This window comes from Pithys albifrons, chromosome 4 (assembly GCF_047495875.1).
Source record: "Pithys albifrons albifrons isolate INPA30051 chromosome 4, PitAlb_v1, whole genome shotgun sequence".
NCBI lineage: Eukaryota > Metazoa > Chordata > Aves > Passeriformes > Thamnophilidae > Pithys > Pithys albifrons.
In genome coordinates this window covers 12694530-12713119 of record NC_092461.1, presented here as the reverse complement: position 1 = coordinate 12713119, position 18590 = coordinate 12694530, and the positions used below count along the sequence as shown (strand labels likewise).

The 18590-nt window shown below is 39.2% G+C and overlaps 1 protein-coding gene across 4 annotated transcripts in view; it reads left to right on the top strand.

Annotated features, from left to right (window-relative positions):
* The first annotated feature begins 421 nt into the window (after positions 1–421).
* ATP9B (ATPase phospholipid transporting 9B (putative)) overlaps positions 422–18590 on the top strand; it is a 158262-nt gene continuing 140093 nt past the window's right edge. For 2 of the 4 annotated variants that reach the window (XM_071553491.1, XM_071553490.1), the window contains exons 1-2: positions 422–538; positions 16603–16776. In XM_071553491.1, the coding sequence (XP_071409592.1) occupies positions 444–538; positions 16603–16776 (269 nt within the window). In that variant the 5' untranslated portion in view covers positions 422–443. Of the gene's footprint in view, positions 539–2677; positions 2781–16602; positions 16777–18590 lie in introns of all 4 variants that reach the window. The other 2 variants (XM_071553492.1, XM_071553493.1) reach the window with 2 other exon arrangements.

The window sequence follows — 18590 nt, the reverse complement described above, 5'->3', positions numbered from 1 at the left end:
TGGGTCGTCTGGTCCAACCTCCCTGTTCAGTAGAGTCATCTCAGAACACACGACACAGGAGTGCATCCAGATGGTTCTTGAGTATCTCCAGTAAGGGAGACTCTCAGCTTCTGTGGGCAACGTGTTCCAGTTCTCGGTCACCCGCACAATAAAGACCTCATGCTCAGGTGGAACTTCCTGCGCATCAGTTTCTGCCCGTTGCCTCTTATTCTGTTGTTTGGCACCGCCAAGAAGAGCCTGTCTCCATGCTCTGGACTCCCCCTCCCTTTAGATACTTGCAAACACTGACGTTCACGCATCAAACTCCGCCGCCCGCCGGGTCACCCCCGCCCCGCGGCCCCTGGTGTACCCCTAACCCCGCCCCTCTGACGTCACCGGCACTGGCAGTGACGTCACGGGCCAGGGCGGTGCCACGCGGGCGGCGGGGGGGGGGCGCCCCCAAGATGGCGGACCAGATCCTGCTGCGCCCGGTGCCGCGCAGCGCCCAGCGCAGGGCGGCCTATTACAGCAGCGCCGCCGCGGCGCAGCGGCACAGCAGGTACGGGCAGGGCCGGCGCGGCCCCTCCTTCCCGCCTTCTTTCCCCATCCCCTTTCCCTGTCCCCAGCGGTGGGCGAGGCGGTGTGCGCCCCTCGCCCAGCCCCGCTGCCCTGTGGGGCTCCGGGACCGCCCGTCCGCTACTGTGGGAGGGCGGACAAGGGGCGGTGGCGTCGCTGCAGACCGAGTTGGGGGTGCAGGCAGGCCCTGACTGCCACAGGCCTCCTCCCGGAGCTGGCAGCCCCTCCCGGCCGCCTGTGCCCGGGGCCGGCCCGGGCCGGGTCGCGGCGGCGGCAGCGGGATGCGCAGGGCGCCCTCGGCCCGGCCGCGCCCGGCCCAGCCCCGCACCCGCGGCTGCGGCCTTGGCTCCCTCGGCGCCGGCGCCCGCAGCTCCGCGCAACTCGGGTCGCTTGCCAGGAGTTCACTTAGGAGCGGGATACCCGCGGTGAGGCGGCTAAGTTGGACGTCCTCAGTAAATACGATGCGAGCTAACTGTTGGGTGTCAGCTCGGAAACCGTTCTTGAATGTGGGAGTTAAAATAACTTCAAATTCCTTGAAATACACCTTGTTGGTGCTTGAGCAATTTGAAGAAACTGGTTTAAAGGTCGGACGTCAAACTAAGTTTTAGGCAAAGATTGAGTGTTTCTTTGCTTTCCCTTATTCTGAAAAATTTCTAGGTATACTGTTGTTGTAAGCAAGGAAAAACTTGCTCCATAATTTTGGTGTCTCCTTTGGGTAGCACTCTTATGTTCGAGGATATGATTATAGTTACTTGTTTGCAGTTTATGGCCTCTTCTCTGGTTTTTGCAGAGCACTGGGTGCGTATACGAGGACTGGAGGGGGCAGTTGTAAGATCTGAAGTAAATGGACTTGCTAAAAACAGAATAGTTGGTGCTGCTGTTCTTGTTCAAATACAATGATAAATCTGTTTCACAATGAATAAAATGTATTTACTTCTTTTAATGGAATAACAAAAACTGTAGTTTAAAACTGTGCAGAACAGGTTAGGCCTAAATTACATTGACTTAAACTAGATAAAAAGATTCTTTTATCACTGTTCACGAGCTTGTGGGACAGTCTGCCCTAGTAGTAATATTCCGCATCTCTCTAATACTTGAAAGCCTAACAGTTTGTAGTAGGTTTGTCTTCTGGTTTTAGGTAGGGCAGTGTTAATCATCATTATCCCCGTACCTTAGAGAATTGAAGCAGGGAAAGCTCTTAACTGAAATTTATTTCTCAGTAGTTGTTGTGCTTGAGAATAAAGAGTAGGATTAGGTAGGCGAAAACTCAGTCCAGAGCATCAAAGGTATCAAGGGCTCTGTTGTAGGTTAGCCAGGAGTGTTTTGGTGATACAAAAAATACTGTGGATATAATGGGTTGAGTCCAGATATGCAGGTTTATTGAAGGTATGTTTTCAAGCATTAATTGCATTTCTTTAAACAAACTGTTCAATCGTGGCTGCATAAGCAGTTTTGGCAAACTGTAAGATCTAGCAAGGAACTACCAATTCTTTACAGATTTGCATCTACTTCTCTATCTCTTCTAATGAACATCAACCTCCAAAGATTGTGTGTTACATTTGGCTAGTTTAGATTACATCTTTTAGAGTTACGGTCTTTCAAAATCTGTGTTTCTCAAGTGCAGATGACCTGTATTTAACTTACTGATCCTCCATACAAATGATTATTTATGATTTTTATTACTTTTCTTCAACTTCTTTTCTGTTTATAAAACTTATAAAAATTGACAGGCTCATTTATTTCATTTCTGTATTTTTGATCACTTGATTAGCAAATTGCTCTTTTGAGCTCTGTATACCAACCTCTTCACTTGCTTTAATAGTTTTTAGTAGTTCTTTCTTAATGTGAGTTGAGTAGGTTGGTCATTCTCCTTCAAGAATACCTTGCCCTGGATTTGTGAGAGTACCTTTTGTGTACTTTGGAAGGTGTTCCCCGTGCACAAACATGGGAATGCTTGTGTAGGTTGTACCACAGCTATCTTGTATAGAGTCAAAGGAGAAATACAGCAGTGTGGATAGTAGAATTACTATTTGCAAGTCTTATGACTCTAAGCTTGTAATTGAACTACAACTTCTATGTCTTTATGAATGATTCATCCTGCTTTTCTAATCTTTATCTTCAGCACAGACTCTGAAGAAGCCTTGCATTCCCGAGGAAACTGCAGCAAAGGCCCTGATGTTGCAAATACTTATAAAAGTGTTGAAGTGAAGTCACTGAGGTCTCTGGTATGCAAAAAGTTACCACGTGCATGTATGCTTGAGGATTTTGCCTGAAAGGGTATAATGCATATCTTTGAAGATGTCTAGAAACAAACACTGATTAAAATTTACTAGAGTTGGTGTCTCGGGTTTAATCCAGTAATGTGGTTTCTGGGCCCTCTAGTCTTTCACTTGTTGTGATTTATTTTCTCAGTGAAGAATTTACAGTCGTTTGGAAGTCTTACCCACATCCTTAACGTCATTGTGGTAGTGTTTTTAACTCCAATTGATTGCCCTGCTGCTGTGCAACATCAGTTAATAAAGCTCATCAGCTTCTAACCTCTAGTTAGCTAATTTGTGGAATGACTTCTTTTGCTTCATCTAAGCAGTCTGTAGGAGTCTTTCCCAGTGTTGCCATAGTTTGCTTTGCAGTGAGGACAAAGATATTCTCGTTCGGTGTTTATTCATAATGCACTTTGGACTTCTGAAATTTATTTTGACATACTGATACATGTTTTAAAGCTGGAATATGTTTGTCCCCACACACCTAAAGAAACTTTGATGATACATATGCTTCTGTATAAAATTTTAGCCAGTTAAGGACCATGAAATGTTTTGGTTTGTACTTCATATATAAGTAAACCTGACAAGAGTAATGTATTTTATATATTCACATTGTATATGTTAAGGCCTGTTTAAAAAAAATAATTAAAAATACATATTAAATTTTACTTGTGGTTCAATGAACACATGCATCCTGTATTCTTTTATTTCTAATGTTTAAGGACAACTTCTGGAGTAGAAATTCAGGGGGTTTTGTCTAATGTCATCCTTCCCTACCTCAGCTGGACAGAGAGCTGATGGCATGCTACTGTTGGAAAGTAGTGTAATCTATCTGCAAGGAAAAGGTTGTTCACCTTAAAATTACTTGGAAACCCCTTGCTATATTCAACTTGCATAGTTGGAGAAAGGCTTGGGAAAAAAGATGTTCGTTCAGTACTTGTTTCAGCACCTGGTCTTTGAGCTTGAAGGTTGTTATCTACAGGAAAAATAGCTGCTGCTCTTTCTTTGCATTGTGAGGGGGGAAAGAGGACCAGAGAATGTTCAGGATCACCTTAAATATGCAGTGAAACTTAATGTACTTGTTCTCATGTTAGACTTGTCTTTGTCATCATCAGCCCCAGAGTAATCAACCACTAAACACAGAAATGAAGTTAGCTGTGCTATGTCTGCATTGTCATGTGAGGTTGATGGAAGGAAAACAAGAAGCCTAGTGGAATTTTGAAGCTGATGAGTTAAATGATAGTGAACCCTCATTCATCCATAAGCAAAATACATGTTTTTTTCAGGTGTTCTACACTTGCTGCTGTCAGTGTATGCTTGTATTTGGCCTAACAGAGAGATACAGTATGAGGTGTTGGTACTCCTGAGCTGGTACCAGAAAAGTCACATCCACAGAGGTGATGTTGTGAAAAACACCTCATCACTGGAAGGAAGCCTCTTGCATGATTATTCATGGTATGGATTGCAGTGGTGTATTTACAAATGATACAACTACGTATATTAGGTGGTTGTGGCAGGGCAAGTTATGGAACAGATCAACTGCTGTTGCTTGTCTCTGCAGTTTGCTCACTGATAGAGCAACTCTCGTTTAAGGTAACTGGCTATACTATTATTTTTGAATTCTTACTCTTTTATGTCATTAGAGAGTAAGAAAATTATACAAGAAGAAAAAGAGAACAAAATAATAGGATAATGTGTCTTTTGTCCAGGTAAATACAGGATACTTGTTGCTTAACAGCTGGTAAATTGTAGCTTATTTCATGTGAAGTACATATAATAGAAAAAATGAAATCTGTGCCAGACAAAGCAGAAGCCTGCAGAACTTGAAGTTTGATGAAGTTTCACATGCTTCTCTGATACTTAAAAATGTTTGACCAATTTTTCTAGTATGTGGAAAATAAGGTGGTTTAATGTAGTAATACTGTTCTTAAGCTTCTAATTTAAGTTAAAGCTGTTCTCAGCAATCATGTAGTCCTTATAGTTATGATTTTCAGGGTGTTTGACTCGGTTTCACAGTGGACCACTGAAAAAGAGACATATAGATGTCAGCAGATAACAGTCAGTGCATGTACAGTAATTCTGTGGGTTTTTTAATTTCCGGCTCAGTCTGATGTGAGCTTTGTTAAAATACTTTGATTCCTGTGGTCTACTTTAAGTTTTATTAGAAGTATGTGTTTTAGTTCTAAACTACAATGTGATTTTCCTAGTCTAGATATTATTCTTCATATGCCAGTGGCAAGTGATAATGACAGGTTTTTGATACCTCTAGTGTAATAATTAAGAATAATAATGTCTCCAAGTAACTGAAAATATTTGGTGAGACCATGTAACAATGACAGCTAATAGGACCTAGGCATCTCTTGTAGAATGGTGTTCACAGAAAGCTCATAACTTATTTTGCTCTAACTGTGGGTCTGAAAAGCTATGCAAAATGTCCATAATTGTTAAAACCACACGAGGCTCTGATAAGTATCAGAAGAGTTTACCCATTGAATGGGTTATATGCAATTATACTCTTGTGGTTTTCTGGAATGTTGCTAGTTCTTACAGTTCTCTTTCCCTGGGTACTTCTGAATGTTTAGAACAAAAGTTCTTAAAATATCTGTGCATAGTTTACAGGTTTCAATTTCATCTTCTCCCCCACACACCTGTTAATTGAATGACTCTACATATTTCATCCTGAAAAGGAGCTTGAAAATGATGGATGAAGCTGCATGACTGACAACACTGACATTCATTTGAATATAGCTTCTGTATTAAAGCATTCTGAACATGGAACCAGATTTACTTTTGAACAGCTGTGTCTTAAAACTGCTGCTGCAAAGTGGCAGTAACTTCTTCAAACATCTGTTGTTTGACCAGAAGCAATAACTTGTTTAGTCCAGGAACATAAACTGTAAATGTCTGTTAGGTTTTGTTGTGTTTTTTTTTGTTTGTTTGTTTTGTTTTGTGTTTTTTTTTTAGTAATAGCATTGTTAACACTATCCATCCTGCTGCACTGGATACTGTCACAGAAGCTCCTGACAGTTAAGGCAGCTGGGAGAGTGTGAGGGAGTGGTTACTGCTTGTTAATTGTCTGTATGTGTACTGGCACACCTGCATTTGCTTGTGCTGCTTTGTTTAAATCAGAGCCCCTGTCTTGTGTTGTTTTTCCTCCATTACACGCATAAAAGAATGGCACTGAAGTGGATGCACCATTACAGATGAGTCTAAACCACTCTCTGTAGGACAGAAATTTTTGTTGGTGGTAGTGACTCCAAGTGAGATGTATGGGTTGTTACTGTGTTAGCATAAGGAGGAATGCATCAAATGAGGTATAAAGAAAACTCACTAGAATAATAGAACAGTTGTCTGTGCTGTTATGCCATTGTCAGAGAGTAGATCAATCGTGTATGTCCTTTTTTACAGACTTCATCTGAAATTTAAAGTATTTGTCTCTTTTGCAAAGCAAAACTTACTTCATTAAAAAAAGATCAAACTGTAACTGTCTTGTAGGACATACTGCCCTTTGTCATTAGCTTTTCCTGGATTGTATTTTTGAAAAGAGATTCACCACTGTTGTCTGAAACTATGTTACTGAGTGACTTTTAGGGTTAGTCTGAGAATGCCATCTCTTAATTCTGATTGTTCCAACAGGGTTGTTTGTATGACAACCTCCTTCATGGAATGCTGAATGTGTATAGCAGTGGCTGGGTCTATGTTTTCAAGACTCAAGTTATGAAATGCCACTAGTTTTTAGAAAAAAGAAGTTAACAGTGATTTTTAAATTTTTTTGTAACTTTCTTGGTTTATGTCCATTGTTGGCATATTCACAGTCCTGGATTGTGTGTTTTCTTTGCTGAAGATTTTATTTAGAGGTTGGGACTGACACTTGATTTAGAATAGATGCGGGTTCTGAGATTTTTGCCTGGGACAAAAAGTAGTTTGATCGATAAGTTTGAAGAACAGCCTTGCCATAAATTAATGTTTTCAGATCTTTTTGTGCAGTGTGTATTGTCATTGTTAGTTTCTGTGGCTTTTGCTTTTCAGAGCAAAGTGAAATGATTTAAGGTCGCAGGTAACTGGATTACATGCATATCGAGCTGCTCACATTAGCAGCTGCAAGAGAGTTTTACAATGACACTTTCATTGGTACCATACCTCAGTAGTTTGTAATTCTTTGTCTGCAGACACAAATTCTAATGACATAGGAACTTTAAGGGATTTTAGTAAAAAAGCCATTTTTAATTGCAGTTCTTTGACTTGACATTCCTTAGAACTGAGTATTTGGATAAAGTTGTCCTTATGTAATACTCCTTCACACCAAGATGGGTTTATAGACAATCAAATTTTTTAGCACAGTTATTCCTACAGTAATTATGCTGATCTTAAGTGATTGAATCATCAGGCAAAAAAAAGTTTGAGAATTTGAAGTGCCTATTGCAGGTTATGCTGCTGTTTTCAGTGAGCACACATGACTGAATGTTTTGTAGAATAAACTTTGTAATGTGTTTCTAAGGTTGGTCAGGTTTAAGCTATTATTTTTACATGCCTTTCCTGGTTTGTATCTATGGTAGCTAAATACAGTGATTTGTATTGCTTGGGCAGGCATTTGGATTGCTAAGAACAGGGAGAGAAAACAATTGATTGGGCTGCAATGTCAATAACAATACCCAGTGACAGTGATAAAATGGCCCTGTTGTTCTGATCAATGACATACCCTACTAATTAAAAATAGGGTTCTAGTGAATGTAGATGATGTTTCTTCAGGTCCTGCTGTGTATTTAGGTATTTCTGATATCTATTTGTTAAATGCAGAGACTCACTCATCTTGTCATGGGTTGAAAAAGATCTCGTGTTAGGATATGTGTAGCAATTTGTAAGGTAAGCAAAGGGGAGTAAAGAAAGGTGCCTTTTTCATGAAGGTTTAGTTACACAGATCTTCTCAATTTGCTTCTTCTGTATATTGTAGTGGTAAGAAAGTGTGATGTAGGAGAGAGAGAGAGAAGGAAATAGCATGCAGAATATTTGGGGTTTGTAGGTGTCTGGTGTAACCTGTAGTTTTAATATCTGTTCTAAGCAATTTTTGAGAAGCTGCTGATAAAAGGGAACTGCTTTGGTAATGACTTTGTATTCTGCTTTTAGATCTTTATCTCAAGAGATGTTAAGGTTTTGCCCTTAGTTCTGCATGGCAGAAGATGCCTGCTTTTTTTTTTATTATTTCTAAGACAGCATTTTTAAACTACTATCATTTAGTTTTCCAGACTATCTCTCTCTGTATCATGTGGGTGGTGGAGGGGGGTGATGATTTATTTGGTCTTATTGCAGAATTTGGTGTTATTCATCTCAGTGACACAGTCAGTAATAAACTTGCCTGCATACAGTAGAAGTACTTTTTCCTTCTCTTTTACTGTCCAGTGGATAAACAGGCACTATGATGAGAGTGTTGTGCTATGTTTTTAAAGGTTCTGTTATGGACACAAAAGCAAAATTATCTATTGAAACTGGATATAAATATTCAGCTTTCTTAAAGGCTGCAATAACGTATTTTCCTTTTTTTTTTAGTAACTGTTGCAGTACTGTGGTTACTGTTGTCTTCTGTGTAGAAATCTCTGACACACCTGTCCTTGATAGTGTATATAAATTTGTAGTAGGATTAATTTGTTTTTGACTGTACTTTTTTTAGGCCAGGATTGCATTCAGAGACTACCCGAGTAATGCTGATTAGGAGTGCACTTGCATTAAAGGCTCAGCTAAAGCTGAACACGGACAAATAGTGTCAAGCTCTAATCAATTCTAAAAACTTCTGAATAGCTTTTCTGTGTTTTGTAGGAAGAGATTAGAGGAAATTCTATACATTTTATGCACTTAGCTGTAGAAGGTTTTTCCACTTTCAACTTCTGTTGTAATCTAGGGAACAGCATGATTGCTTTGTAGTTTACCAAAATTTAGTGCCATATAAAACATGGAGGTGTTTCAAATTAGAGGAAAAGTGTAACTTGAATTTTTAGAAATGCAGAAAAATATTTGAGAAAAATAAATATTTGTAATTTGATTTTTCTCCTGTAGGTTCCAGCAAAGCAATCTGTTATATGGAGACATTGGTTATTTGAATAAGAGGAGCAGTTATATGAAAACAGATTGTATACTTATAAAATTGGTTATGGATGAATGTGCCTTTCTTAATAAAATTTTTGCTGCTATAGTTTCTTGGGAATTTTTATTTAGTTACAGGATGTGATGTGAGTGGTTATGTCAGTGATACAGGCAGCCCTACAGCAGTTGCTGATTAGGCAGTTTGTCCTATATAGATATGCCTGTCACCTTCTTCATTATTTCTCCTACTTCATCTACAATTTGGCAGATTCCTCCTTTATCCTCAGACTTGGAAAATGTTCACATAGGTTAACCCTTGGAAGAATTACTGGAGGTCGAGCAGGATATGGATGAGACAGCTTACTCTGTCTTTCCTCTGATCATGACCAGAAGCAGAGGGAGTCCTGTGGCTGCCACTCACCCAGATCACTGGCACTTGGCAGGATGGGACATAGTTATGGTGGTGGATGGCAGTAGCTCACCTGCTAGGAGCTGGTCTTTCTCAGATTTTCTACTCAACTTCTTCCACTGCTGCCTCTCTTCCCTGCTACTTTGCATTCCACAGCCATCTCATATGTCTCATATGTATGTGGCTCATGGCCACACATTCCTTTTTCCTCCCTCACTGTCCTTGAGAAATACTGCTTCAAGACATCAGCTTTGTTTTTCCTCCTTGTGAATTGTGGTGTATAGCACAGGTGATGGGCGATGAGGCAGCAATTTTTTATGCAGTGACACCGTGCTTATATTCCTATCTGGGTCTTTCAAGCAGGCAGATGAAAAAACTCATCATAGATGCCACTTCCGCATTTGTCAAATGAGTAAAACTAGAAAAGCGTGCAGTCACAATTGTCCTGGGCATTGCACCTTCCTGCTACACCCTTGAACATTGCTCTTTTAGAGTAATGGAAAGCTGGCAGAAAATACAGAAATCATTATGGATCTAAATAGGTAGCAAAATTAGATTTCAATGAATTAAAATGTTTTCCATTATCAGTTATGGGGTACCTATAGATCTCTGCAGCCACATCTACTCTGGGAAACAGCCATCAAAGTGGAATGATGTAGACACATGTGACTTGAGGCATCATTTTCACAGCAGATATCAAAATTTCACTTCAAAGTATTTATTGTATATAGTTTCACTTCAGTTAAATCTGTTATATGATATTCCTAAGAGTAGTCAGATTTTGTTGTTTGTTTAATATTAATGTTCCTTTGTCCTTAGGAAACCATGTTTTTGTCAAGATAGTTTTCTTCATACCTGAGCAGTCATGCTGAGAGTTTTGATGTCTTCGTTCTGGCTCTTTATTCTTGTTGCTTTCAGTGCTTCCCTATTTTAATACAAGTTTCTAGGATTATACTTAATTGATTTGTCACTCAAGGAAAATCAGCACTTCAAGCAATTAAGTGCAGAAAAATACTAGGTAACAAAGACACAAAGATTTTTGTCTGCATCCTAGTTATGAAAAATCCATTATTCATTATCTTACTGTTTTTAAATACTGAAGTACAATTTTCCAACACAATAGCAAAATTGCTTCTGAAACAGAATAAATTGCTTGCCAGTTCAGAGGCTGTATTTCTAATTCAGGATTACCAAACTTGATGGTGCTTATGCTCATTGTCTTCGCTACTTGGTGAAGTTCCATATTTAAAAGTGCAAACTGTAGATATCCATTGTGACATAAACCTTGTTTTTAATGTAATGGCAAACAAACCTTAAGGAAATTATGATTAGGACACCAATATACTCTGCAAATATTACCACATATACAAAGTATATTTAAATATTATGCATATCTGTGAATGTTTCTCAGTCAAGTCTCTCCCATGATTGCCTTGCATTATTGTGTTCCTTCAAGAGACATTAATTATGTTTTCTGTGTTACCTTTTTACATAAAGAGTATTGTTTTCCAAATCACACACTTGTTAACTTTGTCTGGAGGAAAAAAGGCATCTGTAATTTGTGATATCTTGCTGTACACTCCAGTACAGATAGCAGACTGTGATTTCACTGAATGGTGTTAAAAATACACCATTAATTGGATGTCCAAGAGGAAAACAATGCAACAGAAAGCTCTGTATCAAAACTGTGATAATGTAATTTGCAAATTTAACTAGGAGAGATTATAAAAGTATTAAGCAGGAGTCTGTTTAAACACAGACCTCCCCTACTGTAAGTCTTAGCATAAAGTAAGGTCTTAAGTTTTTTCTAAACAGTTATTTTATTACCTAGTGTTAATCTAGTCTGAGAGTAATCCAAATTTAATATAATATGCATGTTAACCTGTAGTAACTCTTGTGTTTTGTGAAGAGAATTGTTTGAATAATGTTTTTTTATAATGACCATTGATAATAATTAGGAAAATATATTGCCAGATTGTCATGTTAAATTAAATGTCAGGTGCAGCTTTTTGCTAATGACATTGTGAAGATCAAATTCTTCATGTTTGTTTGAAACTGGATTTTATTTCAAGTGGGCACTGGTAGTAGTAATTCCGAAAATATTTTTCCGTGCCCTGTTTTCATATAATTAACTTTCTGGGAACTCATAACTATTAACAATTTTTAGTTTGAAACTTGGGTTGTGTTTTCTGCGGTGCAATTGTGCTTTGGATCTTCTGAAACAGGTGAAGGTTTCTTTTCAGAAGGTCTAATGTGCCTAAAGTTCCAATAGTCAGTTGACTTACAGGTGGGGATGGGAGATGTTTGTTTATTATTATTCATAGTTATTGTTTTCTAATTGGTCAGAATATGTTGTTAACATCCCTTAATGATGTCCCATATGGAGTTATTCCAAGAAGGTGCAGAAATCAGGGCATCACCTACCAAAGAAAAGGAGGAGTGTTTAGCTAAAGACTTATTAATCAATAGCAGATTTGGGTTTGTTTTTTTTTCTCCACTTCCTTCGTAGAGTTTCCTTCTTAACCATGTTAATACCAATTATTATGTAGGCAGTGTGAGGTATGTGGTGTACTTTTTCAATAGAAATCTAATAAATAGAATTCAATTTATCCCTCTCTTTCCTGGCATCCAACAAAGGTTAATAACTGCTTTAATAGATGTTCCTGTATACAATAGGGCTCAACACAGAAAATATAGGGGTAAAGGAAATGGTTTCACATTATTGGATGAAATATATAATATAGTGAATTGAAAAAATGCAAATCCAGTGATGGTGCTTTTTCATGCTTAGTCCTGGTGTTTGTAATATTACTTTCTTTTTAAAATGTTGAGTTTGTCTCTCAAGACTTTGGACTGAATACGGCTCAAGGTGGTGGTCTAGGTCAGCTCAAGCAGGGCACCTAGAATTGGTTGCCCAGGATCACGTCCAGAGAGCTTTTAAATGTCTCAAAGGATGCAGGTGCCGCAATGTCCCTGGACAGCCCTTGCCAGTGCTCAGTCATCCTCATACAAAATTGTGTTTAATGATGTTCCGGTGGCACCTCCTGTGTTTCAGTTTGTGCCCATCAACTCTGGTTCTGTGACTGGGTGCAACTGAAGATAGCCTGGCTCAGTCATCTTTGCAACCTCCTTTCAGGTGTTCATAGTAAGTAATAAGATCCTGCCTATGCCTTTTCCAGGCTGAGCAGTCCCAGCTCTTTCATCCTTTCCTTGTAGGAGAGATACTTCAGTCCCTTCATCATCATCATGGCCCTTCATTGGACTTTATTCCGTATTTTCATGCCTTTCTTGCACTGAGGAGCCCAGCTCTGTACACAGTACTCCAAGTATGGCCTCACCTGTGCTGAGCAGAAAGGGAGGGTCTCCTCCCTTGATGTAGTGGCAACACTTTGCCTGATGCAGGCCAGGATACCATAACTTTCTTTGCAGCAAGGGCATGTTGCTGGCTTACGTTCAGCTTGGTGTTCACCAGGATCCTCAGGTCCTTTTCTGCCAAGTTCCTTTCCTGTAGTGGCCCAGCACATAGTTGTGAGTGGGGTTGTTCAGGTGGAGGACTTTGCAGTTCTTCTTGCTGAGCTTCCTGGGGTTCCCATCAACCCGTTTCTCCAGCATGTCAAATTTGTGCTGGATGTCAGCATGCTCATCTGGCCTATGGTCACTCTTTCCAGTTTTGTGTCATCTGCCAACTTGCTGAGGGTGTGCTTTGCTCCATGAGCCACATAATTAATGAAGATGTTTAACAGGACTGGACCCTGTATTGACCTCTGCGGTATACTGACCTGGTTTACTGACCTCCAGCTAGGCTTTGAGCCACTGATCACCACCCTCTGAACCTGGCCATTCAGACAGAATTCAGTCCACCTCATTGTCTGCTCATCCACCTTCTACAGAAGCAGCTTGTCTATGAGAATTTTATAGGAGACACTATCAAAGACCTTACTGAAGTCCTGGCGGACACCGTCCACTGCTCTCCACTTGGAGGGCCAAGGGTGGTCAGGGCGAAAGGGTGCAATGGCAACAGGTGAAGGGGTGATGGCAGCAGGTGAATGGCTGTGTTGTGCTTGTCACTGAGCACTGGCAGTTCCAGGTGAAATATGGGCTATGACATCACGACTCTGGGAGGTGTGGGGCCACACAAGTTCCAGACCAATTACTTCATCTTAGAAGTTTATCAAGTTGGCACAATTTGTGATGACTACTCCTGATTTCCTTGTACTTTGAGCAAAAGGTTTCCAGGATGCTCCATCATCTTCACAGGGATCATGACGAGACTGATGGGTCTGCAGAGATTCACACAGGATCCTCCTTCTTGCCCTTCTTGAAAATAGTAGTTGCATTTGCTTTCCTTCAATCTTCAATCACTTCTCCCAGTTTCATAAAAAATTATTCATCAAAGATTATTGAAAGTGGCCTTGCCATCACATCTGACAGGATCCTCAGTGCTTATGGGTGCATCCCATTAGGGCCCATGTAGGCTTTTTCATATTTATTCATATTTATATATATCTATATTAATATATATGTATTTATATATATTCCATTTACTTGAGTGTTCCCTGACCCTCATCTTCCCTGCTTTAGGCTTTCCTACTGCTCTCTGAGACCCGAGGCTCCTGAAAGCCAGTCGTGTTAGTCAATGCTGAGGTAAAGAACACATCCAGTGCCTCAGCCTTTTCCATGTCCTGTGTAACTATATCTCTGTCTCATTTGGCAATGACCCCACATTTCCCCTAGTCTTCCTTTTGTCAGTTATGTACTTTCAAACTCGTCTTTGATATCCCTGGCCAGATTGAGTTTTGTTTTGGCTATAGCTTTCCCAGCTTTGTCCCTGTGTCAGTTCATTTTGGATATATGTCCAGAATAGAGCTAATCACAGTCATAAAATACTACAAATATCATTTATTGCAATACCAGCTAGCAAAAGAAAATAAAAAGGATAAGAATACTTAATTCAAAAGAGAATAAAAAGATAAAATACTTAATAAAAGGGTACAAAAGGATACTAAATAGTTGATGCTGCAGCAGTTGCTTCCTATCACTTATGCTTACTCCAGCAGACAGGCCAGGACTACCAGGATTGGCAGCAGCTGGACGACATCCATGCTTAGCAGGCATTGCCAGGGAGCCAACACGGTCTTGGTGGAAGGATGAGTGTCGCTCAGTTCCCCCACTCCTGGTGTCCTTATTTATCAGCTCTTGTTATACTACATATGGCCAGTATGAAGTGTAAGGTGATGCCTGGGTGGCAGCCAAACACTGTCTATTAATTACATGAATAGCAACAGTCTGCACATGCTTGCCTGTTGGGTAGGGGTCCTTCGATCCCTGCCCACATAAGCTTTCTCCTATCAGCTTTCTCACCTTTATGTATAACCTCTACCATTTTGTTTTCAAGGGTTTATCCGTCTTGCAGCATGGAGCTAAGCCAAGGAGGAATGAGGCCCTGATAATAGAGAACATCAAAGTGTCATACAGTTACTTTGTACAATATTGTGCTTGGTTTCCCAGCATGTTATAACTACTTTCTCACCCTTCTGTGCTCCACTGATGATCTAAATTAAAAGTACTCTCTTTACATTCATGTCTTTCTATGACTTAGCAGATGGCAAGACCTGACACGGACCAAAATAATAGCATTTTATTACACTCTATTACAGTCCCTGGAAGCTTGGACAATATTTTTGTAATCCTCCCAGGTTACCTGTCTTTATTTCTACCCTCTGTGTGCTTCATTTTTGTGTCCAAGTTTGGACAACTCCTTGTTTGTCCAGTCAGCACTTCCTGACGTTTTTGGCTAACTTCCTAGTCATTGGGAAGGGAATCTCTTGAGCTTATATAATACTAACCAGCTTTTTTCGGCCACTCTTCCTTCCCCTTATTCCATGGGACTCTTTCAAGCAGTTTTTTAAAAGGCCAAATCTGTTCTGAATTCCGGAATTGTCAGATTGTTGGCCACTCTCCCCCCTGCTCTCTGGGTCTTGGACTCCACCATCTCACAGTCACTGCAGTCAAGGCTGTGTTTGGCCTTCACATCTCTGGTGAGCCCAGCCTTGCTTGGGAAATATGAGCAGAGCAGCTCTCCTCATTGGCTCTTTCTGAGTAATTAGAGGAGTAAGTAGTTGTCAAAGTACTGCAGGACCTTCCAGGATTACCTGTGTCCTTTTGTGTTGTTCCTCCTTTCTGTATGCAAAGGGCCTTATCGCCTTGTTCTTCCTGTTCAGGTGGTCTCTAGCAGACACCTAATAAAGTATTGCCTTTACCTGTCTTTAATCCTAACCTTTAAACCTAACCTCTTTAATCTTAACCTAGAAGCCCTCATTCGCCTCCTCATCCATCCCTAAGCAGGGCTCCAATCACTCCAGCAGCTCACTTGCATAAAGGGAATGAATTTTGGGGTTTGTTAATTACTATTTTTATATAGATGGTTTTTAGGGTGCTGTGGGGAAAGTGGGGCAGTCCCAGGATTTACTTTGTAAGAGATGACTTTACAGTACAGCTTCATAAAAATCAAACTTACTTATTCTGAATAGTATTGTAGCTTCTTTCCATCATCTTCCCAGAGGTATAAAAGTATGAAATAAGTAAGTTAGTCAATTTCCATTCACTTAGGAGAATTTTCTTATTCAGTATTCCAGTGTTTTGTCTTAGCATAAAAAGCGTTCCAGAAATGTAAAATTAGAGTGGATAGTTTCTGGAGAGAAAAGGACCATTGTTAGCTTAATGTGATTTCCATGAGTCCCACAGGCAAATCCTTTTTTTACTCATTTAATGTTTTTGTGTAGAATTATAAAAGTATCTGTAATGTTTTAGTAGAAACTAAGATACTGATGAGTTGTGTAGAAAGTGAGACTCAAGGGCCTGCGTGCACAGGAATAGACTTCAGGAAAGCAGGTTGAAGAAACTCAGTGGAAATATGAAGTCTTTACTTCATGAGAACTCAGTCACTTGTGTCTGCTATAAGCTTTGTAAAGTAAATTCTGTTTAACGAAATCTTGTGAAGAATCCTTTGAAAAGTAGGAAGCTGCAACTTTGTACACACAGATGATAGAAGGAACAAGAAGTTTCCTGGAATGATTTATACTATGACTGACAATGATTGATTGCAGGCCTTTATGCTGTATTACACAATTTTAACGGAATTTTTTTTAATATGTTATCACAAATACGTGAAGTGTTTAGATGAAAATACCTCCCTGATAAAATTCCATATGGCAAAAATAACTTGTTACTTTAAGAGATTCCCACAAGCAAAAAGTACTGTACTGGCTATTTATTTAGTGCTTTTATTTTATTTATTGCCAGGTACCAAGTGGAAGATGAGTCCTCTCATTTGGATGAAATGCCACTAATGATGTCAGAAGAAGGCTTTGAAAATGATGAGAGTGATTACCATACTCTACCAAGAGCCAGAATTTCTCAGAGAAGAAGAGGCTTAGAATGGTTTATCTGTGGTGGATGGAACTTCCTTTGTACTAGGTTTGTTGCATACTAATACTTTTTATTTAAAGTATTAAACAAATTAAGTAAATAGTAACTGTGTTGTGTGATATGTGCAGAGTACAGAACATGGAATAATTTTGATGTCATGAATCTTTTGATTTGTCTGCCTGCATTTTCCCTACTGGTACACTGACAGCTGTTAATAGAAAAAGCTCTGCACAGCTCTGCTGTGTGCTTCTCCTGTCTGCTTTGCTGACTTGCAAGAGTAAGAGAGTATTCTAAGAGAGATTATGTACTAAATTTATATTAATCTGAGATTCATAATTCAGCATGTAAGCCTGGTTCTCACTTCTACTCTAAACCACATAAGGGTAGGGGGTTTAAATCTTTTACTTTTGGGGCCATTAGTGTGTTAAGTTGACAATATATAAATATTACTGATGTTGCTGAAAGGAAGAAGCAATTTCATTAACTAATGATTAGCTAACCCTTCAACTTTAAAGCTTTAAGCATAAATGTAACTGATGGTCTTGGAATGAATTACAACTGGAATTAGCTCTTGTGATTTGGTTCTTATGTAGAAGCTTTCTGTGCCAAACTGCTGTATGCAGTTGCCTCGGAGTAGTAATTTTCTAATGAATTGTTAGAAAAATTTCTGAATACGGAAATCACTATGAGGATGATTAAGAATCTTTTTTCTGTAATCCTGAATGATAAAATCTGACAATCTGTCAAGTGGAGTGAGTGAAGCATTTTTGTGAATTTTAATGCTGAATGGTGGTTTAGGCAGATGATTTTAGAATTGATTTAGATAGAAGTCTTCACAGGTGGTTTTCATGGCACTTTACGAGGCCTGAGACTGTTGTTTTCCTGAGCAAAGCTGTGTTTATACACCTTCAGTTTTTTGAGATAATTATTCTCTACAGCTTTAAAAAGTATAATCTGTGTTGGTTTCTTTTTTATATATTAATTTAACAAAAACGCATGGATTCATGTTTTTATTATATGAGGAATAAGTACTTGGAAAGTAGAAGAAAGGAGGCAAGGTAGCAAAGTTTACAGAGTTGAACACAATAAAAGACCAGGCATTTATCTGGAGCTGAGCTTAGGGGGCCTCTGATTTCTTTTGGGTTCTCAGTGAAAAGTCTTGTGTTTGTGTTCAAAATCACTTTCCATGTTGCAAACAAACAAAAAACCCCAAACCCACCAGGGGGTTTTGTCTTTCTTGCTTTGTTAGGATTAATCTCATTTTTATGAGAGGAAGTTTTCCATCTCCTGCTTTGCAAATTTAGAATTTTAGATTGTATAGATTTTTGATGCATCACAAACTGTTGCTGTTTAGTTGAAAAGGTTTTACCCAATTTGCAGGAGCAAATATGGAAAGTTTGACAAAGTTTGCTGTACTTAAAAAATGATTTTGTAAAAATCCTTTATCCACCTTCTAACTTCTGTTCGGAACTGAATGTGTGAATCTTACTTGTAAATCTGCAGCTCTTTAAACAGTTTTTCCAAGAAAAAAATCATAATTAAATCAAATATTGTCTTTGATTTTTAACAAACTGGAGACTTAATTCAAACAATATAACTTTTAACTTCAGAAATCGCTTATTTCTTGCTTTCATAGCACAGTTAAAAGAAAACTTTGTGATATAGCAGCTGTTTTGTGGTTGTAATCATTTCCCCTTTAACTTACAAATTCTCTTCCAGCTTGTGAAATTATAATGCACATAGATCAATACTCTGGAGTTCTTTGGGCTGGATTGATTTCTTTCTCATGAGATTTACATTCCACTTGTTATCAAAAAACACTTTGTCCCTATGAAAATGGTGCCATTGAATGGCATTTCCAT